Below are 27,741 nucleotides of genomic sequence, written 5' to 3'. Positions count from 1 at the left end.
CTTGTGTAGAGGAGTAACCCTAGCCAATTTAGCATAACCTAGCTTATGCTTATATTCTAATCCTAGTTGTGTATCACCTTGGTAATCACTACTAAAATCCTAGACCACATTTAAATACCAATCCAAGTATTACTTTGGATTATAATTATAACCCTGCCATACCTCATGCCTATTTTATACTTCAACTAGTGAAGCATATGCAAAACCCTAAACCATTTCCCATAGGATCCAACCCACATAAAATATTGTTACCTAACTTGTGTATCATGTATCACAAGTAATAAGCCAAGCCAGAATTGCTAAGCAAGATTATTTAACACAGAGTGAAGCCAACCATATTCTTAAACCTTTGGAAACAATTATTTACATAAAATCATGAACCAATCCATTCTCATTGCCATTTATTTTAAACTCTAGCCATAAGGAGAGTTATATGTGAACAATCCATATTATTAAGTACTAGCTCAACCTAATCATGTGTTCATTATGCACCAGCTATAAATTTCAAACCATTTAAATAGATCTGGTTCCTAAATTAAAAAGAAAGTGAGATAAAAAGCTAAACCTATTTCTTTGTTAATTAAACCTCACTAAGTGTCACTTTAATTAAAATTCTATAGTTGTTTAAAACAAAAGAATTGTGCAGTAAGTATTATCATGAAATGATATTGATATTAAAATAGTTTTGAACTTACAAAACAAAATAGAAATCAAATCTGAATTCAAATAGAAATATCAAATAGAAAATAAAAAAAATAGAAAACAGAAATTTGAAAAAGAAATGGAGGGAAAGCTCACCTGGCTTACCTGGACCACCGTAGCCCAGCAGCAGCCCAGACTCGGCCCAGCCCACGAACGAACTCAGCCCAAACCACGAAACGGTATCGAACAGAAGAAAAGGGGCGTCGTCTTCTTCTCCGGTGGCGACAGCGCGCGGAGAAGCTTCGCCACGTCCTCGCCGACGATAAGATCAACCCCGGACGTTGTCAGTCACTCCAGAACCTCGCCCAATCTATCTCACGTCCGAGTCTATCTCTTGGCGCCAAGATTCACGCCCAATCCACCTCAGTTGTCATCGAGACATCCCGGCCACTGCCGCCGGCGAGGTGACGAACTAGACCTCGTCATGGCCTATAAATACGCCCAGAGCTCCGCACTGAAACCCTAATGCCTCGCTGCCTCGCCATTCCCTCTCTAACCTACCCAGATGACCACAATCGTCCGCAGTACCCCGCCGGAGTCGAGGACGAAGAGCAAGATGTAGGCCACCCCAAGCTCAGTGGTATAGCCGAGGAGAAGCGCCTCTTCACGTAGATCATCTGAGAGGAAAGACGCGTCAAGGGGAGCTCGGGATCGATCCAATTTCGCCGTTCCCTTTCTCGGCACCTTGCCGGTATTGGCAAAATCGAGCTCGTCTCCCTCGCCAATCGACACCGCCGACCACACCATCGGCACCGGGGTGAGCGGACGCATCGATTGACCTCTTATTTGCCTCATTTGGTTAGCGGTAGCCCGAGTTAGCCATCTCACCGGAGATCACCGCCGCGGTACCCATCGCCGGCGACGCTCCGGTGATTCCCGCGGAAACGACCACCACCGGTAGCTTCACCTTGTTGTGCTCGTTCAGATGCACTTCACCGCGCATCCAGGGGAGCCCTGAATCGGCCGCGCCACCACGTTCTGGCCGCCGGCGTTTAACCGCCGATGATGCCAACGTGGCATGTGGGGTCTCCCTGGCGTCGTTGACTGGTCTTTGCCCGCGTGGCAAGCCGACCTGATCAATGGCCCCACTGGTCGATGACATTAGTTAAAACTGAATCGGTATGTTTAGTATTTCTATTTATTTCAAATTCCAGAAAATGTCTGAAACTTTGCAAATTCATAGAAATTTCATTTCAACTCAGAAAAATGCAAATAATATATCAAAATGCTCACAAAAATAAACTCTATTCAAATAAAATATAAAACAAAAATGTGTGTCAAAATAAAAATTCACTTATTTTTAATCTTATTAATTATGCCATTTCACTTATTTAAAATACAATTTGAATTCAATAATTAGTGAAGCTCAAAATTAAATTTTAACTATTCAGTAACTAAGTAAAATATTAAGATCAATTTTATTTATCATATTTACATTTACTTAATTATTAGTGGTAATTCATAAACCCTAACTTGCAAATTACCATTTACTATTTTCTTTAAATAGTAAAACCTCAAGAAAAGATTATAAGCCAATATTATTTTGGTAAATCAAAACTTATTTACTTAAACATCTTTAGTTAACAAGTTGATTATTTTAAACCCTAATAACAATTATTAAACCCCGATTCTTAATTAAACCAAAATAGGAATACTCTAATTATCAAATCTTGTGAAGATTAATAAAATGTCAAACCATTACTAATTTTGATTCAAAGTAATTAGTAACCACAACTCTATTACAAATTATCATTTTAGGAGTTGTGCCATAATTTAGAAACCCTAAGTTTAATTTAAGTAAGACATTGATCTCATTATTTCATGTGTTCATCCATAGTAGTTGCAAACCTAAAACCCTAAGGATTTAACCCATGTGATCACTACACTTTAGTAGTAACTCTAAAACCCTAGTTGCTTATCACATGTGATCATGTGAGGTTCATCTATACCTATAGAACCTTGATAAGAAACCAATGAATGCATGCTTGTGATCCATTAGCATAAACCAAGTCACATGAGATTATCATTTCATGTTCCTATTCTTAATTAAAACCTATATGATTAACTAGTATCACCTAGGTATAAACCCTAACTTGTTAATTGAATTAGAACCATTGACCACTATCATCTATACCATACCATTAAGATCAACCTCAATCATCAAACCCTAGTAGCACCATAATGATAAACCCTAATATCAACTTTGTGTAGCAAATCACAGCACATATTCCTATTCAACTAAACCTTACTTAGGAAATGATAAACCACTTAGCTTAGAAACTATTAGAGATTATTTGGTAAAGCAAATGATGAAGTCATAGTAAACCTACTAACTCATAGCAACACCTTGATAACCCTCCTTTGATATTATGCTTAGGAGAAACCATAGTAATAAATCTACTAATACTTGTCTACATGTAGAATCACTTCTATTTAAGCACCAACCAGTTCCTATTAGTAAACCCTAATAGCACTATAGCTCCTATTTAAAGTAGTTCATATTCTTATTTTAACCTTCTTATTTTAACTGTTATTCAAAAGTTATTCTTTTGAAGTACAAATGTCAATCAAACCATAGAAGCCCTAGTTCTTATTTGAAATACTCATTATTTCTTAAACTACATGTTCTTCAAAAGTTATTCTTTTGAAGTATAGTATAAGTAATCATCAACCATGTCCTGTAGAACTTAAAATTGACAACTGTTCTTCACATATTATTCCACTACTATTCTTTATGTGTATGATTGTTATAATGTCTTATATCACTTGATTATGATGCTAATATAACCAAACCCTAATAAGAACCTTGTTTGAGAACCATTCTAAAAGTGCAACCAACCCTAAAGAAATCTTTACAACTCACATATCTTAAATCATCAAGGTTAGCTTACGCTCGGGACGATTGCATCTCATACTATGCATTATAGCATCTTTGCCAGTTCTTTAAACATTGTCCTTACCGGACGATGATGGTATTTCAGAATTTGGAGTTATCACGTATCGAAGCTTTTGCCTGCATAACCTTGCAGTCAAGAAAGGCAAGTTCATCGCTTGCTCATGTCATTTGATTATTTTTATCAAACTATATGCAAAGTACTATACTTATCACTCATGCATTGAAAAGCAAATATTATTTTACAATTATGAATATGACTATGTGGTTGGCAATGGAACCATGGTATGTGTTGATATGGTGGAGGTTCCATTGCATGGGTTTATATCACCCTAGGATTAAATTACCAATGCCGTCCAGTGATTCTAGCGCCGTACAAACCGCGTTGACCATGAGATCTATAATGGCTCTGGGGAAGCCAGCCGTATCTTTTCCCTTCTGCACGCCAACGGATCGGAGAGACGGTGGGGTGCTGGAGGCATCGCCGCAATAGGTTGGGAAATCCTTTTAAATCCCCATCCATTGGTGATGTTAATCTCTTCCGATCTATGAAGGATTGTCCGGAGTACACCATGAGTAAAGCCGTATTATCGGGGAAGTCTACTGGAGGTGTAGGGTCGGACAAAAGGGTGGGTTTGCGGTCGCGGAGAAGGCGGTGTGGGCTTGGATCTTACACCTGGCCCCACACCAAAGGAAGTGTGGACGAGAAGCGCGTCTCGGCAGATGGCATCAAGGATAAGTTCTCTTATGGGAAAAGTAACGCACCTCTGCGAGAGGATATCGAATTGTGATCGTCACTCCTCGTTCCGGGAAGGAACTGCGAACGCGGCAGGAAAGGAACTCCACGAAGTTCTAGTCAACTCCGTGAAGACCGACGGGCATAGTTTTCAGAATAAAATAAACCTTTTGAAGAAATGTTTATGAAAACTTGCATTGGCCTATGACTTTCCGGTCTATGGCTGTAGCTAGTGCATGATACACATATTTCCTAATATGAACTTGCTGAGTACGCTCGTACTCATTCTATCTCGTTTGAACCCCTTCTTAGAGCAATGCACCGAAGGAGAAACTACCGTGGAACTCGAAGACAAAGGAGTCAACTGCAACAAGATGAAGAATCCAATCAAAGAAGTCAATGGAGTTAACTTCTGCACCAACTATAAGGGAAACCTAGACTAGGAATAGAAGGGAACCTTTCCCTAATCCTAGCACCTAAGTAGCTAGAATTCTATATCAAGCCAAGTAGCTCTTAAACTTGAGTTAGCAATAAGATAGACTACGAGTCGTTCTTCTGGAGCTTTATTTGAATTTTTACCTCACTGTAAAGTAGGAGGCTGTGTGGATCTTATGTAAACGGTTCGTGTGTACTTCTATAGACATACCTTGGACTCGCATATGTTTCTGTTGTACCACTCTGAGAGATGTAATATGAGTGGAACGGTGTTTCACTTGTGTTATGTCAACGACTTGTGTACTACACCATGCAGTGGTACGCTGGGTCATCACACGCCCGCTGTCAGCAAGTCGTCGTTGGAATCCTCATCGGAGGACATGTCAATGATTGTTCTTGTAGAAGAACTGGTCGCCACTGTCCACCATGATCTACGTGAAAAAGGGGACAAACTAATTGACAAGAACGAGGCCTCCCATTTCATCGAACACCCTGCTGGCGGGGTAATCCAAGTCCGTCGCGGCCGATGTTGCGGTCAGGTTACAGGGGCTAGGATCTCACCTCTACCGGCGGCGGTGAAGGCGGGGACGAGGATGTCTGTTGCTGCTGCTCCGACGACGGCGTTAAGCCGTTTGGCAGCTGCCGTCAACTACGCTCGCAAATCGGCAATGGAGGGGTGGCAGTGGGGCAGGACAGGAGGGGGCATTGCCTATGAAGGGGTAGCGAAATGGGATACCGACAGGAGAGCCAGGGGAGGACAAGGGGAGGACGCGAGATGCCTCCACAAGCCATCCATGGCCACGCAAAGCACATCCCGATATGGGTCGTGCCGGAAGCCGCGACGATCCCTTTTAAGTTTGGCTCGACGCGTTGGGCCACAATTTTTTCCGATTTGACCCATCGAGACCCGTGCGAGCGGGTTGTAGCATTGGACCGATCCATTTACGAGATATCCCGAAACTAGCATGCGACCATTGGGAAAACCTATACACCTACCAGGTCGGTGGCTACCAGCCACCGCACACCTCTCGCCTGGCCCAGGTAGCCTTTTTTGTTTTCCTTTTTTTTCTCTATTTTTTGTTTCCTTTTTCTTTTCTCTTTTATGTTTCCTTTTTCTATTTTTTTCGGTTATCTCTTTTGTTTGTATTTATTTTTCAGATTTCAAAATTTTTAAATTTTAAAAATTGTTTAAATTCAAAAATGTTCAAATTTGAAAATCGTTTGATTTTGAGAAACATTCAAATCCGAAAATCATTCAAATTTGAAAACAGTTCAAATTTGAAAATGTTCATATTTAAAATGATTTTTTAAAAATAAAAGAAAAAAATTAAAAATATTAAAATGTGTTCATATTTTGAAATTGTTCAAATATGAAAATTGTTCAAATTTGAAAAAGTGTTACTTTTTAAAAATGTTCAAATTAAAAAATGTTCGGTTTTAAAAAAATATTAAAAATTAGTTTTTTTTACAAAATAAATAGAAACGAAACAAAAAAAGAGAAAATCTGAAATACCGCCGATCCTGTTAGGCCGCGGCCTAGGTAGCCAACCGCACACGCGCGGGGGTGTGCGGCCTGGGGTTGGCGCCGCACTGGTCGGCGTTGAGGAGCTCCCGTGACCATCCTCGGTGTTTCCTATCCACCGACCAGGTCGGCGCGTACCGCGCGCCGCACACCCCCGCGCGCGGTATGGGCCAGCCTAGTTAGGTGCTGGCCATTTTATTTTCTGTTTCTATGTGTGTTTCTTTTTTCTATTTTTTTTTCTTTTAAGATTTAATTTAGAACGTTAAATTTGGAAAAATTGTTTATTAATTTTTTTTTAAAAAAAATATTTGTTTCTAAAAGTATGAAGATTTTAAATTGTTTAAATTTCAGAGAAATGAATTTTGAAAAAAATTTCAAGTTAGAAAAATGTTCAAATTTGGAAAAAACAAATTTTGAAAAATGTTCAAAGTCGAAAATTGTTCAAACTAAAAATCTGAGCAAATTCGAAAAATCTCAATTTGAAATTTGTTCAAATTCGGAAATCGTTCAATTTCTTTTCAAATTCGAAAATCGTTCAATTTTGAAATTTGCTCAAATTCGGAAATTGTTCAATTTTGAAATTTGTTCAAATTCTGAAATCATTAAATTTTGAAATTTTGTTCAAATTCAAAAATTATTCAATTTGAAAATCGTTCAAATTCGAAAATTGTTCAAATTTGAAAGTGTTCAGATTCAAAACAGAGAAAAAAAATGGAAAGAAAAAATGAGAAAGGAAAAAAGAAAAACAAACTGGGCCGGCCCAACTTACCTGGCCGGTGTGCGGTGGTCCGTCCGCACCAACCTGGTCGGCGGACAGGACCTGCCACCATCCTCCTCCCCTCAATCATCAAAGAAAAAAACGCAGACCATTCTCTTCGCATGCTCCCTGAACCCGCCGCCGTCGCCGGTAGATCCCAGCCGCCTTCCGCGATCCCTCTAGCCGCTGACCACCGCCCCGACATCGCCTCCACCCCCTCTATCTATTGCATGGCATGGAAGCCTCGATTCTCCGCCACCCGACGAGCCCTAGACAAGCAGCGCCGCCGCGTGTCTGCTTCCGGCCCCGGCCGGTCGTCCTCTTCCTTCCCCATCTCTGGCCGATCGTCCTCGGGAGGAGCTTTCCGTGGCGCAATATTGGCGGCGGGGAGGCACGGGGGAAGACCTGCCGGTCGTCTACCCCGAGCTGCTGCTGCTGCCGGCGACCACCGCCCCGAGCTGCTGCTGCTGGCGTCCACGTCCCCCAGCTCCTCCGCCAGCGTGCACTCCGACCTGTCGCTGCCGGCCACCTCTCCAACACGCTACTCCCGGTGATCTCCCTCTTCGATCTCCTCCTGCATCTGAATGTTGTACATCCTTCAGATCATCAATACATAGTAATTTCTAGGTAGTGAAAACAAGTTTAGATCTCCATTTTAGTAACCGATACTGCAAGTTACTTCTGAGAGATCCTTGTCTTTTCACTTTTATAGCAATGCAGTAGGTCTGAACATGCTTTTGCATTGTGATTGTATAACATGACATGAGAGTAGCACTTTGTCGATGTGCACTATAAATTAATCAGTAGATAAAGCACTTCATGTATATATAGTCGGCACTGCTCTCATTTCTGGTGGAATGGTGAGTGGCTGAATATGCTACCTCCAAATGCGTGCTTCATTTCCCATCTGTTGGGATTTACATAGTTCAAAATTTGTAGATGCTCTAGATATTCGTTGTGCATACAGAGTTTTTGATCTGCTATTAATGTTGATATCGTGTAATTTCAGGTAGTACAACTATTGGGGGAAGTCAATGAGCAATGCATGTTCTCATGTACACAAACTTGCTAATATTAAGAAGTTATGAGCCCCATTTGCGTCGAGGCTCCTGAGTCCATCATCGACGAGCCGCTGCTGCTTGGCCTGACCATGCTTACCTGTGCTGGAGCGCATCAACCCTGGCCATGTACCGCACGGCGTTAGTTTACCATGCTGCAACCGCAGCGCTCTGCAATCTCTGTTATAGATAAGTCTTTGGTCTCTCCTATTCTCTTCGTTACTTGGTAGATATGCCATGCTCTTAATATCTGGTTTAGTCTCTCTCATGTTAATTTATGGTCAAGGTTGCACATGTTAATATCTGTTTGGAGTCTATGATGATTTAAATGATATTGATCTCTGTCAATTCTAGTTAGTAAATAACATATATCTTGTTGCAGATCATATGCTAATTAACTCTGTAAATTCTAGTTAGTAAATAACATATATCTTGTTATGGATCATATGCAAATTAGCAAGGGTATTCTCATAGCTCATTCGCGGTTGCTCACGTGTACTATTTGCTGCCATGACATATAGGTTTTGTAATAGTCACTCTAAAGCAGATTTATTCATGCTTTTCTACAGGTTTCCATGATGGAGCATGATTTTTACCTAGGAAGAATACTCACTGGGTGTCTAACCTCCGGAGTTATCCATGTAGGCGACAAAGTTCATGGTCTGCGCAACACAGATAAAGGGATTCAGAACATTGAGGATGGAAAGGTCTGACCGAACTTATTGCACAGTTCTCTTTGGTGCCAAACCCATTCTTTATCATTCAGTATTTGTTAGCTATTGGATTTGTTACAAGCCTCAGTGCCCTTCGTATATTCCAAAATAAATTTAGGTTGTCAAGCTCATGGAAAAAAGAAAGGCACAAGCATTACAGTAATAGAAGCTGCTGGAGCTGGAGATGTAATTTCAATGGCTAGATTGTCTGGTCCAGCTATCGGACACATTGTGCCAATTCTGGAGGAAGGGATAACTAATAACTCTATGCTTTGCTACTTGTTGCTGAAGCTGAACACTTTTTCCTTTTCAATTGTCAGCAATTTCTTAGTTTTTACATGTGAATGTTATTTGTAGGTTTTGACTGCTCTACCAGCAGTTGAGTTGGAACCCTCCCACAATATCTATGACTTTCGGTGTGAATGATTCAACACTGAGTGGCCATGATGGCACTCATGTAAGTACCAGATAACTGGTCTTTACATCAATGAACGAGTTCCTTTTACTTGATCCTCTTTCTGCCTGAGTAAACCTGAGCCACCCTTCTATTTGACTGAGTAGAACAACATAAGTAAAATGTATGTGATGGCTGCATGAAGAGGCTAGCTGGTACTCTATATGTTCTCTTTTGGATGCGATTTTACGATGCATGCAATCAGCATTTTAAAACATACAGATAATATACATGAAAGTATTTGGATGTTCATGTGCAAATGTGATAAGTTGATTTGCCATCAGAAATCTTATTAATTTCATGTACAAATGTGATAAACTGCTGATCATTTTTCTGAAAAATATTGACATGAGTTTTGTGCACCCATATCTTGATTAGGAGCTGATACTAGCTGCCTTTAACACTTGTATCTGGTGTGGAATCAAGAACTAGTGGCAGGGAAGCCTATCTGCAGGGATTTGTAGCTAACTAATTTTATTATTTTACAAAGTTCACTTATATTGTTTGCTATTGATTCTTTCTTGAGCAGCGGTGGAGTGGATGGGTTGGACCGACATATGCAAGTTATTGGAGCAGTACGCCCGTCAAGTGGCACCTTCTTTTGCTCCAGTCACCTCCGGCATTGTCTAAGTCCTGTTCTGATTCCTCTTGCGTGAATTCTACTTTGATGTTCATCCCTAGCTGCAACTTTTATTTTAGAATAAATAGACCCGTTTTGTGTTCTTAATAGATGATGAGTGTATTACATTTTTTGAAGGCAAATATACAAGTTGTTTTTAGATGAGTTGTCGGACTACCATTTAAGGGCACAAGTTTGTCAAATATGATGATGCTTGTATTCAAATGAGTTATTCTTTATTTGTGGTCGATTAAAGGCAATTAACAGGGATTATATTTTTTTGTTCTGGTCATATCCTTTTCTGTGTGCGGCAAAGGTTTCTGAGCTGGGGTCCAGCAGTTCGCCGACAGCATAAGTGATGGTCATGGCAAATTGTCGACATGTGGCGCCTGGTAGTTTGTCGTGTGCTCAGGAAAACTCATGGTAAAGTATAGACATCTGGGGTCCGACTGTCAGAACCGCCCTCAACTTACCGGCGATGTCTTATCACTTTATTTTGCTGTGACCTCTGGTACAGCTCTCCCCAAATCTTTTGCCGAGTGCCTGACAAGATCAACCTGGCAAATCGCTGATTTACCGGCCATAATTTGAAGTCACATTTTGGCAAAATATTTGCTGTGAGGAAAGGCCCTTTTGCAAAATTTGGATTCCTGTAGTGAGGCTTTGCAACCCGAGTGATTCAATGAACATACCTGCACAACATACTAATAGCAGCGGGGATCTCAGCATGATTGGTCATTTGGTCGGTTGGATATAGAGGTGGGATGCACCCGAGTGCAACCAGCTATTTTCCGGCTTTGCAAGCAGTATAACCCAAAGATTCAGCAAAAAATAGCTTATTGCGATAATCTTGAGCCGAACAGACAATCGACTTGGGAACTGTATTTTTCACTGCTGGCAGATCAAGTTGTATACTCTTATTTAGTTGGGTTGAACAGAGTCCATTCAACATTATATTCCTTATGCCACTACGCAAATTCTAGTTTTTCTTCTTCTTTTTGAACAGGGAAGGGTCCAGACTCCAGAAAGACCTGGTAGCAACATTCATTAAATCGGTGGGTTACAAATACAAAGAGGGCCCTAAGGTAAAAGGAGATTACAACATTGTCCTCACGTTTTACAAGGACTCAAGAAATGGCCACCCGCCTCACCGCCGAGGACTACCATTTGGGGCGGGGTAGGTGTGTGATGATGTACGGAAGTCGTGGAAGATCCTCTTAGATGGCACACTGGCCAGGAGGACGAAGATGCCTAGGCGCATAAAGTACCAGAGCACAACATGTACTTCCTTTCGGCCGAAGATAGCACCGGCTTGATCATGCTGCCGCTGATGAACTTCGCCATACACATCAACTACACCATCATCCCAAGGAACTCACATCTTGGAGCCTTCCCATCCCTTGCACCACCAAGATTGCTAAATCTAGCAAGATCTCCAACACCAGAAGCTCCAACGCGCTTATTGAAGAAGGCCTTGCCAGCTCCGACCCCCGTACAAAGCCACCACAATGGCGACACTTCGGGGAGCAACTCCGACCTTGCAACACCGCGTGATGGCGCCAACGAGACAAACCTTCACGACATGACGTAGTTTCCAAATGGGTAAACAACCTACACCGAAACCTACTACCCTCCCCTCCCCCTCCCACTTCGGACAACGAGGACATCTTCTTCCCCATAGATGTAAAGACACATGAATTGAGGAAATGCGGACTTTCTGAAATTAAGAATATTAAAATCGACATTCTGGATGGACACATAGAAGGAGAAAACCTTATCTCTTAGCGTAGAATCTTTCAGTTCGCCATAGAAACCTCCAATGATAGCTCATAGAGGAATGCCAACCGAATCATCATCCAAACAAAAGTTTGATCTTCCAAACGAAACCACCATTGTAAGATGGAAAGTCTCAATAGATGGATCAATATCCTTTGAAAATCATGTCAGACATCTTTGGAATGTTTTCCTCCTGGGAGAAATCTAAACCCATCATAAGGAGAGGGAGAATTTCCATGAAAAATCATCATCTTAGGCAGAAGAAGCATCCCCATTACCAGTTCCAATGAAATCCAATGGAGTAGCAAAACCTTCGCCACAATCACCCTCTTTTGGACGTGCCACATTATATTCACATTCCTTTATTAGATCCTCTGTACGTGGCAGTTGTGGAGAAATAAGACAAAATTCAATTGTAACACAGAGTTTTACCTCATTTCCTAGGAGAAATATTTCTCCAACTTGAAGATATCGTCCTACGATTGGATCGCCCTTGGCATTCAGGAGAGCCAGCCACCGTTTCGCCGTCCAAATATGCTTTCCAACAAGGATATACCATGATTAAGAGAAACCTAACAAACCGGAGAGAGAGAGAGGGAGGGAGAGGTAGAGGGAGAGGGGGAGAGGGAGAGAGATAGAGAGAGAGGGAGAGGGAGAGAGAGCGGGGAGAGAGGGGCATAGAGAGGGGAGGGTGAGGGGGAGAGGGAGATAGATAGATAGATAGATAGATAGAGAGAGAGAGAGAGAGAGGGAGAGGGAGAGGGAGGGGGAGGGGGAGGGGGAGGGGGAGGGGGAGGGAGAGGGAGAGGGAGAGGTAGAGAGAGAGAGAGAGAGAGAGAGAGAGAGAGAGAGAGAGAGAGGGATGGGGAGGGGGAGAGAGAGGGTTAGAGGGACGTCATCGCGGAAGTAGAGCCAACGGTGGGGAGGATGGACCGAAGCCCTAGATCGCCTTGAATAATCACCAAGTCATGTATTCCTAGTTCACATTTGTCTGGAATAAATCCACATTAATGCAATAATCATAGCTGGTTTAATATTTTTATACCATGGATTAAATTTAACATTATTAATTTCATCTTATAGATTTTTCCCAAAATTGTCTATGATTTTTAGTGGTACTTTGGACTGCCTAACACATCTCTAATTTTTCATATAATTTATATGCTCCATTAAATAGAGTGTGTCTGGTGTCCATGCTTGTTTTTACAAGATTGATGTTTTTTATGTATCTTATTTTTCAGGACACTCTATATACCCGATTAAATAGAGTGCGGCTGGTATCTTTGCTTATTTTTACAAGAGCTAATGCTGATTTTATATCTTAATTGATCAAATATTTGTGCATGTATTGGTTGCAAATATTTATGGGTAAAACATGTAAGGTTCATACCAAGTAGATACTACATGACATATGGTTCCTGAGGTGGGACTCTAATCGTCGCCTCCCTTGTCATGGCCACGCGCAAAAGCGGAAGGAGATGGGGCAATAAATTTTGTGTCATCTTTCTCCATTTTGAGTTTTTTTTGTTGAACATAACAGATATATTAAGATTAACGATCATAATACATCATTGCTCTTGAGAACAGAGTAAGATACAACCAAACTTGAAAGCACAACCCAAATAGAGAAGACGATAACACATCGTGCCGACACCGAAGACTACAAAAGGAACCACACGACGATCGCCCATCCGTTGACAACTCAGATCCGAAAGTGCCGCAAATGCAATCTTCATGGGCCTCTATGCTCCATACCAGTTGATGTACCGCGGGTGGCTGTCCTGACGGTCTATCTAGCGTCTGCACCTGAGGTAGGGGAGGAATGAGTTGTAGATACTGAATGTCCTTCACCGAGCTCAATCTTAGGAGTCCCCGCCGTTGAATCTAAGGAACCGCAGCGGGAGTGTTGTCATCCACTACCGAGGGATCAACCCGAACAACGGGGACATCATCGTCACCATGCTTATCGTCATGCCAAAATAACCATGTGCTTATAGACATTAAAGGCACGTCTTGCTCAATTATATGTATAGCAGCATGAGCGATTTGCATCAAGGTCATTGATTCCAATTCATTTTGGGCATCATGCTTGATGATCTGCATATTGTGAGAGAGGACAGAAGTTCCATACCCAGCCTTGGAGATCATAAAACGGCTAACTCTAGCCTGCGAGAGATGTTGCAGTTGATGTAGGCTCAAAATCCAGCTCTGAAGCCGGCAGAGCACCACATCCTCTTCCTGTCCGAGTGAAATCTCGATGCAGTCGACGAGGTTCCTGCCAAGGACCACCAAGAAGAGCCCAAGCTCCCCTGGACTAGCAGCGTCGGCAACCGAACCACACCGTCGCTTGGAAATTGATGCCGAGGACGCAGACTCGAAAGACCTCCACCTCCCATCTACAGGAACCCCGCGCATCGTCTCCTCCCCTCGCCTCCACGACCAGTCAGAAGAGATAGAAGGACACAACATCATCTCTGCATCGTTTGGTTAGGCAACGATGAGGAAAGTTGAAGACAAAACACACATTAACCTCATACACCTAATTGAAAGAAATGAACTTCATACATGTTAGAGCTCTCTCTTAATTAAATATAGACAACATATCCATATTTGTGAACCTTTAGATACATATATTGGAAACTGGTGCGTAATAAAAGCCTCTATTGAGATATGCACACACTAAACAAGAAAAATAGTAAACACACTATAATATATTCAAATGACATAAGTTGTTATTCAGTTCCACTATATGATTTATATTTTTTATGATATATGTCTGAACTGTGAATTTTGAACTATGAATAATAAACTTTGAGATTTAACATTAAAGTTATATATTCACTAAAATATAAATATAAATTTTATGGTTTTATGGACATTTGTAATTTTTCGAGTGTGACTACTTTGGAAGTTTAAACTTTGGGATTTTACAACGTCTATTGTATAACTCAAAAGCGATTTTGGAAGTTCACATCTCGTGGCAACATTGAGGAGCATTAATTACTACGGTAGCGAACAAGAGAACAAAATAAGATAACAAAATTCAATGAAACATATTTACAATTTAGTGACAATTAGTTTTAAGAAGTAATAAGATTTAGTATAAATGATTGGAAACGTTCTTCGGGCATGTAAGCTTAGGGTTAGGATAATTAGTGGATCCTTCACCGTACAGTACAAGGATGGCGAGAGCACCTTCGGGTTTAGGAAATTGAAAAATCTTTAGGGACAATCAGTTATGTCATGTTGACCACCATATATATTCTTAGGTAATCTTAAGGAATCAATAGCACAAAGAGTAGCTTACATAGGTGACCGAGGTTCAAGATTTCTTTGTTTTTCGTGTCGGCCCCTCCTTGGCGCTCACATTGTGTTGCATACGGACATTGCTGCCGTCATGCTAGTTGGAGCCCAATAATTCATGAAAATCTAGAAACTGATGTCATCCTCGATGGTTCCCCCACTAGTGTCACAGAGTGGCCCACATAGGTCAATGCAGGTCCCGCCAAAGACGTATGCGGAGTAGTCTTCGAAGTCCTACCCGGTGGCCTCGATGTCCGTGATCCCTAGTAGTCCCACCACCGCCTTCATCAAATATGTATCCCCGACACTCATTTTACCTATCAATGGTCATGACGGGGTACGTAACCTTCTTGGCGAAGCTATGTCATCCTTTTATGGATAGGAAGCTTCATGTGATATACCGCCGTTCTTAGTGATCAACTGGAAGCACAAAAGGCTTGTCCACATCACATCTAGCAGCGAAGCTTCATTAGGCCAAAAGGGGGGGGGCGGTATTCCCACGCACCCAGTACAATTTTGGTACTCCACAAGCTTAGTAGTGGTAATTAAAGTATCTAAGTAATTAACCTTCAAACTAATTTTTTAAAATCGTAAATTTGTAATCATCATTGATGTTGTCCCTTCATTACTCTTGGTGCAACCACCGCTACTTTAAGTGACACGTTGTAGTACTTCGTAAACAACATAATCCCCTAAAATTTACTACGCCATAAGGAAATCTTCGTATCACAAATAAGTGATGTTTTAGACATTTGACACGACATTCATGATGTAACTTTGACCACTATAAAAGCCAAGAATATTGTAAGAATTCAGAAATACTTTTTGGATAAATATGTACATACGGTTTTCAATCTGAATAATTAAATAACATTTGCAATCAATGTTTTAAAAGCTTGACGGAGAACATGTACAAAACGTCACTTGTTTTTGTGATATGCAAGGAGTAACTAAAGTAAACATAAATATAAACCACATTAGAACTAGAAGATATGCCAACATTAATAGACATATCTCTAAGCACAGCCCCACCTACTACCCTCCCCGCATGTACTACACGTACACCCATCATACGTATGACTGTCACTCACCAAGCCACTATATATAGTTTGCAGCTCGGCGTGGTGTGTCACTCAGCAGAGTGTGTCCGATTGTCGTGAACACAGAGACAGAAACAGCAGCCCCCCACAACAAGATGCTGACCGGATCGGCGTCGTCTCAGGTGTTCGTCATGCCCGGCACCAGCTACCAGGTCCACTACTTCCTCACGGGAGGCTCCGGCGGAGGCGACGATCCCAACAGGTACCCTTGGGCCATGAAGTCCGTGCATGAGCTTGACGCCGTCGTTCCCTCAATCGCTCGGGGCAGCAAGAGGCCAGCTGCAGCCGGAGATGAGCCGTGGGGGTTCCCCTTCCACTGCCCCGTCTGCCAGCGAACCTTCTGCAGCAAGAAGGCCGTCCACGGCCACATGCGCTCCCACTCAGAACGCCCCTGGCGCGGCATGGAACCGCCACGGCCGCCGCCGGCCCGCGAACTTGCGGGCGACGGGCAGCGCTACAGGTATGTCTGCGACCGGTGCAGGGCGCCGTTTGAGACCCGGCAGGCGCTCGGCGGACATCGGGCCAGCCACAGTGGCAAGAGAGGTTGCTCGTGGCTGGCCAAGCAGGAGCTCGCTGAGGCCGCTGCCGCCACGGAAGCTCCAAGGCCCGTCGTGTTTGACTATGATCTCAACGAACCAGCGCCGGAGGTGGCGCAGGAGGTGGCGCAGGAGGTGGTGCAGGAGGTGGCGCAGGAGGTGGCGCCGGAGGTGGCGCCGGAGGTGGTGCCGGAGGTGGCGCAGGAGGAAGAGATGGAGTAGGATGCAAGGGATCGATCGATCCATGGAGCAGCTAGCTAGATGGTTAGGGCTCGGTTGATGATGGAGCTATGCTTGCGTATGCTCCTGTTTGTTATGTAGCTTGTTCTTTTTTTTCATGTGTTTCTCTCTCTTTGACTTTGTATTCCCAGCTTTAGCTAGCTTTTGGAGACTTGGGGTACTGTAATTAGCTCGGATCGATCGGTCCATAGATAAATAAAGACTGCAATAAGCTGCTGCTATATATGGTGGTGGCCGGAGCTGCTGCATGCGTTATGGACAAATCGATGCGGGAGCCAAGTACTATATTTCCTTTCCAATCGATCTTAACCCAAATCTTACAGCAAACGTGTGTGTAGGCATGTGTGTTTGTTTGATGCAGTTTAATTACCATTTCGCTAGATGCAAGCAATTTTACATGACCAAGGAGATATTTGTTGTGGATTTGCCATGTTTCCCTTAATTAATCAGATTTTGCAAGGTTCTTACTGGATCAACTCTCTCTTCATGAATTGTAGGAACACTGCATCTAACGAGGTTCCATAACAAAGGGGACTTGTTGAGTTGCATTAAGATACAACTTTTTTTTGCTTAGATATGAATATATAATTTGCTCGGTCGCATACTAGATTCCTTAGAATCACACGACACTTAGAAAATTAATAGGTCGATCCTTTCCAAAAAAGAGAGTAAATAATGGATGATAAAAAGATATACCATATTATAATTCGACGGATGGCTCCGATACACTCATTAACTGCACCATGATTTTCATATATTTTCTTCATTAATATAAGCTTGTATGTTTCTTTTTCTTCCATTTCATCTGACGAAAGGGATGTGTCAGACACTTGGCATATGTGGTCCCATGTCAAACCTTTGAGCCCATAGTTTCTACAGAAACCACGAGTCGTTTGATACATAAGAACAAAATATGTTGGAGGCTCTCGTCTCTTATAAAATGTGTTACATGCTATATTTTCTGCTTAAAAATGTATGTGAGAAATTTCGACATCAAAGGAACACCTTATGCATGCATGGCCTTCTCCTTGCTTTTGTGTGGGGAATATATATCAAAAGAAATAGCATTGTATAAAATATCAGGAAATCAAACAAGACTCATAATTTCTATCTGCTCCCTTCCATAAAAGAAGGGGTATATTTTTATTGTCAAAAGTCAAATCATGTAAAGTTTTTCTAGAAAACATATCGTATTTTTCTAGCAAGTCAGTACATGTATTGTGATAATTTACTGCGGTTAGGTTGCTATATAAGTCTCCACTCCTTGCCAAATAAAGGTTACTAAGATAGTGACTTTGTAGAAGAAATCCGACTCGGATTCGGATGTCCATTTTAGCTCACATTTCCGCAACATCAATGACTGATATAGTATTTCACCATGTGGCGTGCCAAAATTCACAAGCACAATTACCTACCGCATATGAACACAACAAATCTAGTTGACAAGTTTAAGGTTTTTGAAAAATAAAACAGTACACCTTGTCATAGCGTAATGAAAATTAGGGAGAAAATTACGTGGGGACAGATATTGAAAAAATGGCTTAATCATGGAAATAGAACAAACAATACTTCCATAGGAAAGCATCATGAAGAGTGAAAAATAACAAGATAAAGAAAATTAAAAAGGAGGATGTGAATTTTGGAGATGATGCATTGGCAAATGGTCATTTTAAGGAAATGTACAAAAAAAACACCTTAGTGACACAGGAACTCTTTGGAGAACCAATAGAACAAAAGGTGAACCAAGTCATTAATGATGAACACGCAAGACTTCGCCGAGGAAGATATGAACAATGCCCTCTTGAGAATAGGGCCCTTATAATCTCTAGGGACCGATGGGTTCCTTGCCCATTTTTTCCAAAGAAATTACGGGCTCCTTAAATAAGAAGTCATAGTTGCTATCAGATGTTTTTTCAGGGACTGAAGTATGCTTGTGAGATAAATAAAACAATCGTCATCCTAATCCAAAAGAACAACAACCTAGAAACTCTTAAGGATTATAGACCAATTTCGCTCTACAATATTGTCTACGGAGTTGTTGCAAAGTGCATATGAACATATTGAGACCACATCTAGACGGCCTGCTATAAGAAACATAAGGCGCTTTCATCCTTGGAAAAATAATAACGGATAGCGTTTTGATCCCATTATGCTATACATAAAAACAAGAAAGCATATGCAAGCTCTTGTGCCTTATTTGGCCAGCGAAGATGTTTCTTAAACGCTTTGATCTCTTTTAGCCATTTTCATGTTTGTTTTACATTTTGATTTGACGTGAGCTGATAAAGAAAAAATTAGTGCAGTTTAATTACCATTTTCTTGATGCAAGCAATTTTACATGATCAAGGAGATATTTGTTACGGATTTGTCATGTTTCCCTTAATTAATCGGGTTTTGCAAGGTTCTTACTGGATCAACTCTCTCTTCATGAATTATAGGAACATCATCATCTAACAAGGTTCCTTAACAAAAGGGACTTGTTGAGTTGCATTAAGATATAACGTTTTTTTGTTGGAATATGAAAATATAATTAGCTCGGTTGAATACTCGATTTCTTAGAATCCCATGGCACTAAGAAAATTAATAGGTGGATCCTTTCCAAATAAGTGTAAATAATGGATGATAAAAAGATATAACATATTATAATTCGATGCATGGCTCCGCTACACTCATTAACTGCACCGTGATTTCCATATATTTTCTTCATTAATATAAGCATGCATGTGTCTTTTCTTCCTATTTCATGTGACGAAAGAGTCACGCAAATTCATGCCACGTGGTTGATGTGTCAGACACTTGGCATATGTGGTCCCATGTCAAACCTTTGAGCCCATAGTTTCTTTAGAAACCACGAGTTGTTTGATACATAAGAACAAAATTTGTTGGAGGCTTTCATCTCTTATGAAATGTGTTACATGCTATAATTTCTTCTTTAAAATATAGGGGAGAAATTTCGACATCAAAGGAGCACATTATGCCTTACATGGCCTCCTCCTTGCTTTTGTGTGGGGGATATATATTAAAAGAAATAGCATTGTATAAAATTTTACAGTAGGAAATCAAACAAGACTCATAATTTCTACTCGCTCCATTCCGTAAAAGAAGGGGAATAGTTTATTTGTCAAAAGTCAAATCATTAAGTTTGACCCAAACTTTAAAAATTATCAACTTCTATAGTGTGAAATCAATCTTATTAGATACATTATTAAATATTTCTTCCTTTTATATCTATGTACTAGTATTATAATCATTGATGGTTTCTTTATAAACTAGTTCAAACTTTATATTGTTTGACATCTGGAAAAAAGTGTCATTTCCAAGTGTTATTTTAACATATCATATAGAACACATAAATAATACTTCATGTACGTAGTTTGATTGTAGGTCTAGAACTCTAGTGTCTATGTAAGAAGTCTTATCTGAACTTTCAGTCTTTTCTTGAAGATCTAAAACATGTCATATTTTGTAGAAATTCAGTACATGTATTGTGATATTTTACTGCGGTTAGGTTGTTATATATGTATCCACTTATTTCCAAATAAAGGTTACTAAGATAGTGACTATGTAGAACAAATCCGACTCGGATTCGGATGTATATTTGAGCTCATCTTTCCGCAAGATCAGTGACGATCTCGGATTTTCACCAACGTGGCATGCCAAAACTCGCAAGAACAATTAACATATGAACACAACAAATCTAGTTCACGATTTTAAGGTTTTCAAAAAATAAAACACTGCACCTTATCATAGCTTAATATAATTAAATTAGGGAGAAAATAACGTGGAGACAAATATCTAGAAAAATGGCTTAATCATGGAGACTAGAACATACAATTCTTCCATAGGAAAGCATACCGAAGAGTGAAAAAGAACAAGAAAAAGTAAATCAAAATGGAGGATATGAACTTTGGAGATGAAGCAAAAGATTTGGAAACTGTGGAACATGGTCATTTTAAGGAAATGTACAACAAAGACACCTTAGTGACACGGGAGCTCATTGAAGAACCAATAGAACAAAAGTTGAACCAGCACACTAACGATGAACTCACGCAAAACTTCACCGAGGAAGAGATCGACAATGCCCGCTTCATAATAAAGCCCTTATAATCTATAGGCACCGATTGATTCCTTGCCCGCTTTTTCCAAAGAAATTGTGGGCTCCTTAAGTAAGAAGTCGTAGTTGCTATCAGAGATTTTTTCAGGGAAGGAAGTACGTTTGTGAGATAAATAAAACTATCATCGTCCTAATCCAAAAGAACGATAACCTAGAAGTTATTAAGGATTATAGACCAATTACGCTCTACAACATTGTCTACGGAGTTGTTGCAAAGTGAATCTGAACGTATTGAGACTACATCTAGGCAATCTGATATAAGAAACACAAAGCGCTTTCATCCCTGAAAGAATAATAACGGATAACGCTCCGATCTCTTTTGAGTGTTTACATGCTATACAAAAAAAGAAGAAAGCATATGGAAGCTCTTGCGCCTACATGATTGATCTCTCAAAAGTCGTACGATAGAGTGGACTGGCAATACCTTCGAAAGATCATCATAAAGTTTTGTTTCCTCAAATTTTTCTTGGAATTGATCATGGGATGTGTTGCTTATGTTCACTAGTAAGGATAAATGATAAGCCGACAAAAGGATTGAGACCTTATGTGGAATTAGACAGGGGACCCTGTCCCCTGCCTCTTTCTTTTTGTTGCGGAAGACCCATAAAGAGTAATATAAAGACACGATAAGCGCTGTTGCCCGCGGTTTTCGCCATGGATTTTATTTATGGACTAGCTTTGGAGGGAAGAGAGCTTCAAAACTGAGAGAACTATACATGCATCTAGATCAATCGGTTATCCCCATTCTGCTGGCTACTGCTTTAGATGAATGCGATATGTTATCCCACAGATTGGTGACATGGCGTCAAAACAAGCCCTCCCATAGTTAGAACGGTGAGATCAATAGATTTTCCTAGTTCGATCGTAGGTCTAGAAGTCTAGTGTCTATGTCAGAAAAGTCTTAACTGAACTGTCAGTCTTCTCTTGAAGATCAAGACATATCATATTTTTTAGCAAGTCGGTACATGTATTGTGATAATTTACTGCAGTTAGGTTGCTATATATGTCTCCACTTCTTACCAAATAAATATTACTAAGATTGTGACTATGTAGAAAAAATCCGACTCGGATTCAGATGTCCATTTTAGCTCATCTTTTCGCAAGATCAGTGACTGGTCTAAGATTTCACCACGCGGCGTTCCCAAATTCACAAGCAAAATTAGCTAGCGAATAAGAACACATTAAATCCAGTTCACGAGTTTAAGGTTTTAACAAAATACACCTTGTGATAGCTTAATATAAATTAGGGAGAAAATAACGTGGAGAAAAAGATTTAGTAAAATTTGGCTTAATCATGGAGGCCATAACAGACAATACTTTCATTGGAAAGCATCCTGGAGAGCAAATAAGAACAACATAAAGACAATAAAAATGGAGGATGTGAAATTTGGAGATGATGCGGAAGATTTGGAAACTCTTCAAATGGTCATTTGAAGGAAATGTACACCAAGACACCTTATTCAGACGACGGGGAGTCATTGAAGAACCAATAGAACAAAAGGGGAACCATCACACTTCACCGAGGAAAAGATCGTCATTGATGACCCTCAAGTATAGGGGATTGCAACAGTCTTCGAGGGAAGTAAAACCCAAATTTATGATTCAACACAAGGGAGACAAAGAATACTTATAAGCCTTAACCGCGGAGTTGTCAATACAGCTGCACATGGAAAAGCACTAGTAACAGGGGTGATGTGAAAGCAGCAGTAATATGAGAGCAATAGTAATAGTAACACAGCAACAGTAGCTGTAACACAGAGGCAATGGCGCCAGAAAATATTCCAGTGCGTAGTTGACTGTAGAGTAATGATGATGATAGAAGGGCCGGGGTTCCTAGCTATCTACACTAGTGGTAACTCTCCAAACAAATAACATGTGTTGGGTGAATAAATTACAGTTGGGCAATTGATAATTGTGAGGGCATGATAATGCATACTATGATAAGATAAAGTTTACTGTAGTATTTAATTGGGCATTACAACATGATTCATAGACCGTAATCAAACTGCATCTATGACTAATAATCCACCTTCAGGTTAGCATCCGCACCCCTTTCAGAATTAAGTTGCAAACAACAGATTATTGCATTAAGTAAAGTGTGTAAAGTAAATAATACAATTATCCTTGGATAAAGCATTTTTGTTTTCTTCCTAGTAGCAACATCACATCTACAACCTTAGGAGTTATTGTCACTCTCTCCGATTACTAGAGGCATGAACCCACTATCGAGCATAAATACTCCCTCTTGGAGATACATGGAACTACTTGATCAGGGTAACCACAAGTATCGAAGAGCATGCAAGATCTTAAATAAAAAATAGTAATCTGATCACAATTCCACAATTTATCGGATCCCAACAAAAACAACACCAATTACATCATATGGATCTCAATCATGTAAGGCAACTCATGAGATCATTGTATTGAAGTAAATGGGAGAGAGAGTACCAACTAGCTACAACCAAGAACCCGTAGTCCATGGGGGGACTACTCACAAAACATCATGGATTCAAACTGGAGGTGGTGGAGTCGATGGAGATGGCTCCGGGGGTCAATCCCTGTCCCGGCAAGGTGCCAGAACAGGAACTCCTGACCCCCGAAACTTGTCTTCGATGGTGGCGGAGCTGCGGAACTTTTCGGGGGATATGACTATGGTATTTAGGGTTTTTGCGTCAAAGCCAATATATAGGCGGAAGGGCGAGGCCGGTGGGCGCCAGGAGGCTCCACACCACCCCTACGCGTGGCCAGGGGGAGGCCGCGCCCAGGCATGGTGTGCCTTCCCTGGTGCCCTCCTCCGTCTCTGCTCTGGACTCCGTCTTCGTGTCGGTAAAACTACGAGGTTTGGCTTTTGTTTCGTCTAATTTCATGAATATTTCCTGTACAACTTTTCTGAAATACAAAACAGCAGAAAACAGGGAACTGGCACTATGACATCTTGTTAATATGTTAGTTCCATAAAATGCATAAAAATGCCATGAAGTGTAAACATAACATATAGCAATTGGCGTAAAACAATCATGGAGCATCAAAAATTATAGATACATTTGCAACGTATCAGTCATGAAGTTTTGTTTCGACAAAATATTCTTGGAATGTGTTGCCTCTGTTCACTATAATGTAAGGATAAATGATACGCTTAAAAAGGCTAACCTTACATGGAATTAGACAGGGGCGCTCCAGGTGTCAATGGCTTTCATCCCCCTATAGCTTTCTTTTTGAAGATCCCAATGACACACCTCTGTGATAGATTTTATCAAGACTTCTTTAGCAGCCATTGACATAAAATTTTCCATCCACCTATCTTTTTATTTTTTTTCGCGGAAGAATTATAAAGAGTAATATAAAGAGCACTCCGCCTTCAAGAGCTCTTTGATCAATCGATTTGTTGGTGAGCCCCTAGTGTTTCCATCTAATCTTCACCGATGACAAGCTACTGTTCTATGAAGCGAGATCCTCACAATATGGTGTTGTCTAAGTAGGCATTAGATTTTTTAATCATACTGGGACAACTTATAAACCCAACAAAATGTTGTATCCTTATAAGAGAATCTTTCCATCAAGAAACTAAATATAATTTCGAAGTTATTATTGAAGTGGATCATAGCTCATTTGAGGAAAAATACCAAGGTTTGCCCACTACGTAAGGAAGGATGAAATCGACCAGATTCCAACTTATCAAGGAAATGTTCAAAAACGACTACATGGATGGAAAAGTTTATGTCAATGGCTGACAAAGAAGTCTTGATAAAATCTATAGCACAAGTTCTCACAACGGTGTGTCATTGGCATGTTCAAAATTCTTATTAAGTTCCATAAAGATTATATGAAGATGATAAAAAAAGATCAGGTTGGGAAAAGACAGAACAAAAAGAAAAGTGCACTAGGCGGTCTGGGACTCCTTGACTAATTTAAAGATCATGGGAGGGATGGTCTCTTGGCGAATAATGCAGAAACCAGGCTCTGTGTGCACACATTTGATGAAAGAAAAATACTAACCCAATAGAAACCTACTTGACACTGTTTTCACAATAGACGTCTTCAAGATGGAAAGGGGTAGAACAAGGACTTGCACTCCTAAAGAAGGGGATCATTAGGCACATAAGAAATGGATAAAATTTCCACATTCAGAGAGACAACTAGATCATCCGAGACGGAGCCCTTGGGATCACCGGAAGAAAAAAGAACTCGACATTGAAGTGGCCTAAAGTCTGCTTGAAAATGGAACGAATGGATGGAATGACCAGCTCATAAATTCTTTGTTTCTTCCACATGATGCCGAAGAGATTTCGAAGATCAAAATCCCAACACATGCTATACAAGACACCATGGCTAAGAATTACAAGAAAATGACATTTTTAGTGCTAAAAGTGCTTCCAGACTTGCCACCACTCTGCGTGGGCAGAACTCCGCTGCAGCAAGTAATGCTCTAAATGCTGATCACAAAATCTGGCAGAATATTTGGAAGGCACCAATCCAAGCAAAGGTTGCATTTTTAACTGGCTTTTGTCGTGTGATAGCCTACAAACTCAAAGAAACAAATGACTCATGATGTTGGAGGTGCAAAATACTTATTCAATATGTGGAAATGGAGCATACGAAACCTTCGATGCGCCAGTTGAATGCATGAAGTTAAGATTTATAAGATACACAATGAGAGACTTGTGGCAACTTCCAAAGGAAGAAAAGTTTGTCAAGATAGGGGAGGATTGGCTGCTGATCCTTCTAGACAACACAAACAAAGACATGCACTAGGCCAGCTTGCTCCTGTTTTCGAGATCTTGTCACTTAAGAAATGACATAGTACATGCCAAAGGAGATGCTACAATTGAACAATATTTAAATTTTATACTTTCTTATGCAAACAACCTAAATCATAACCCATGTGATCTTGTTCTGAATGCATCCATAGACTTAAAAAGGAGGAATAATATCCTAAACCTAAAAGGAAAACATTGAAGCTAAGGAAAGGAAGAAAAGACCTAAGAGCTAGAAGCCACCGTCGAAAGGGTGGCTTAATTTAAACGTTGACGGATCTTATATTGTTGCGACGGTATTGGCGACTATGGATGTTGTGATCCGCAACCATCGAGGAAGATCCATCACTCTATATTACAAGCTTAGTGATGATTTTTTAAAAGTGAATGTAGCTTAGTTTTGCATGCAATCCACAGTAAGGAACACCGTTTGTCTCATTTGAGAGGTGTTTTGCATGATTTTAAATTGTATGCATATGTCCTGGAACAACGGAAGTGTGTCCATGAAAAAAACCAAAAATAATATAGATCATGTAATTTCCACTTGCATGCGGATTTCAGTAGTCAATTCTTACTGGAACAACAACGGTTGTCAGTAGTCAATTTTTACTGGAACAACAACTTTCGATTTTAACTGAATATTAGTATCTGATGAATGAATGATTTTCGGCCCTCAATATTTTTAGCAATTAATATTCGAATAGCCTCTAAAAAGTTTAAGAACTAGGTTGAGATACAAGTCCAAGACAATGACAACCAAATTGTGATATTTGATGGGCTGCAAATGGAAGCTATCTAGATCCTCCCATGTCCAAGCACATTAATATGTGTGTCAAGTATTTAGGGATTATATTTGTCAAAAAATGACATAAAGGCACATATGGTAAGGAGATGAAATACCATATCTAGGAGACGAAAGCACATGAATACATACATTGCATATGAACTCACCCCCAATAGATTTACACAAATATATGGGTCTACATAAATATTTGGTAGTCAAACCTGCATAAATTAAGAATTGTCTCTTTCCAAACAATATAATTTTTTAATTATTTCTTACTTTATGAAAATGTTATATGCTCTTCCTGTTTAGAATATTTTCTTCATTAACAACAAACTCCATTCCTCTACTCACTTCCCCTTTTTATGATACGATTCATTCATCCATGGTTCACCAATTACACAAGATAGGCAGTCATCATTCATTAATGATTGTGTAGTTAAATCTACATTAAAGTCATTTTTGTCTTCCGATGAAATTATGCTATGTATGAGCATGCATGCTAACATATAACTAGAATTTACCCTATTGATATATTTTGCTTTATATTAAGTATGGAGTATATCTCACTTGCACATATATGTAGAGAGATCCACTTGATATATATATATATATATATAGATATATATATATATATATATATATATATATATATATATATATATATATATATATATATATATATATATATACCAGCACTATTCTGCAACCGGTTGCAGAATAATATTCTGAGCACCGACTTGAACTTCCCTGGACACAAGGTTGTACTTTCCGGATAACAGGGTTCAACTTTCTGTCGAACTTACCTGAACTTCCCATTTTCTTCAGAGGTACTGATTATACCTCGAGTTTCTCAACCGTTTGTCGGAACCATGCAAATGATATACCGTTGGATAGATAATGAAAAACCGCAACTTTTTCATGTTCACACTTTTCACAGATTTTGCACGGTTTAAATTTAATTTTGAAAATACGAAAACGCTTCTATATGGCCAGAAAACGAACTTTTAGTTCGATTTTCGAATCACTTATCGAAACTGTGCAAATGATATACCGTTGGAAAGATAATAAAATTGCGCAACTTTTTCATGTTTTACGTTTTTTCAAAATCCTCACAGTTTTTGAACAATTTTGAAAATACCGAAATTCGGACGTACTCAAAAAAACGAGCGAGCAGTAATTTGGACGATTTGTTTCAACCGTATGTCGGAATGATGCAAATGATATGGCGTTGGAAAGCTATGG

General features: G+C 40.2%; 1 protein-coding gene and 1 long non-coding RNA gene across 2 annotated transcripts; both read left to right on the top strand.

Moving 5' to 3' along the window:
- Window positions 1-7,516: 7,516 nt before the first annotated feature.
- Window positions 7,517-10,128, top strand: LOC124653569. The gene is made up of 4 exons (XR_006987968.1): window positions 7,517-7,595; window positions 8,055-8,810; window positions 8,935-9,273; window positions 9,800-10,128. It is a non-coding gene; the product is annotated as an uncharacterized LOC124653569 (long non-coding RNA).
- A 6,035-nt stretch (window positions 10,129-16,163) lies between these two features.
- LOC124656198 (zinc finger protein 36-like) lies at window positions 16,164-16,826 on the top strand. The gene has a single exon (XM_047194985.1). It carries the CDS (start codon window positions 16,164-16,166, stop codon window positions 16,824-16,826), a length of 663 nt encoding a protein of 220 aa, XP_047050941.1.
- The last annotated feature ends 10,915 nt before the right edge of the window (window positions 16,827-27,741 follow it).

Source organism: Lolium rigidum, chromosome 5 (genome assembly GCF_022539505.1).
Source record: "Lolium rigidum isolate FL_2022 chromosome 5, APGP_CSIRO_Lrig_0.1, whole genome shotgun sequence".
NCBI classification, from domain to species: domain Eukaryota; kingdom Viridiplantae; phylum Streptophyta; class Magnoliopsida; order Poales; family Poaceae; genus Lolium; species Lolium rigidum.
This window is presented reverse-complemented; position numbering and strand designations above follow the sequence as displayed.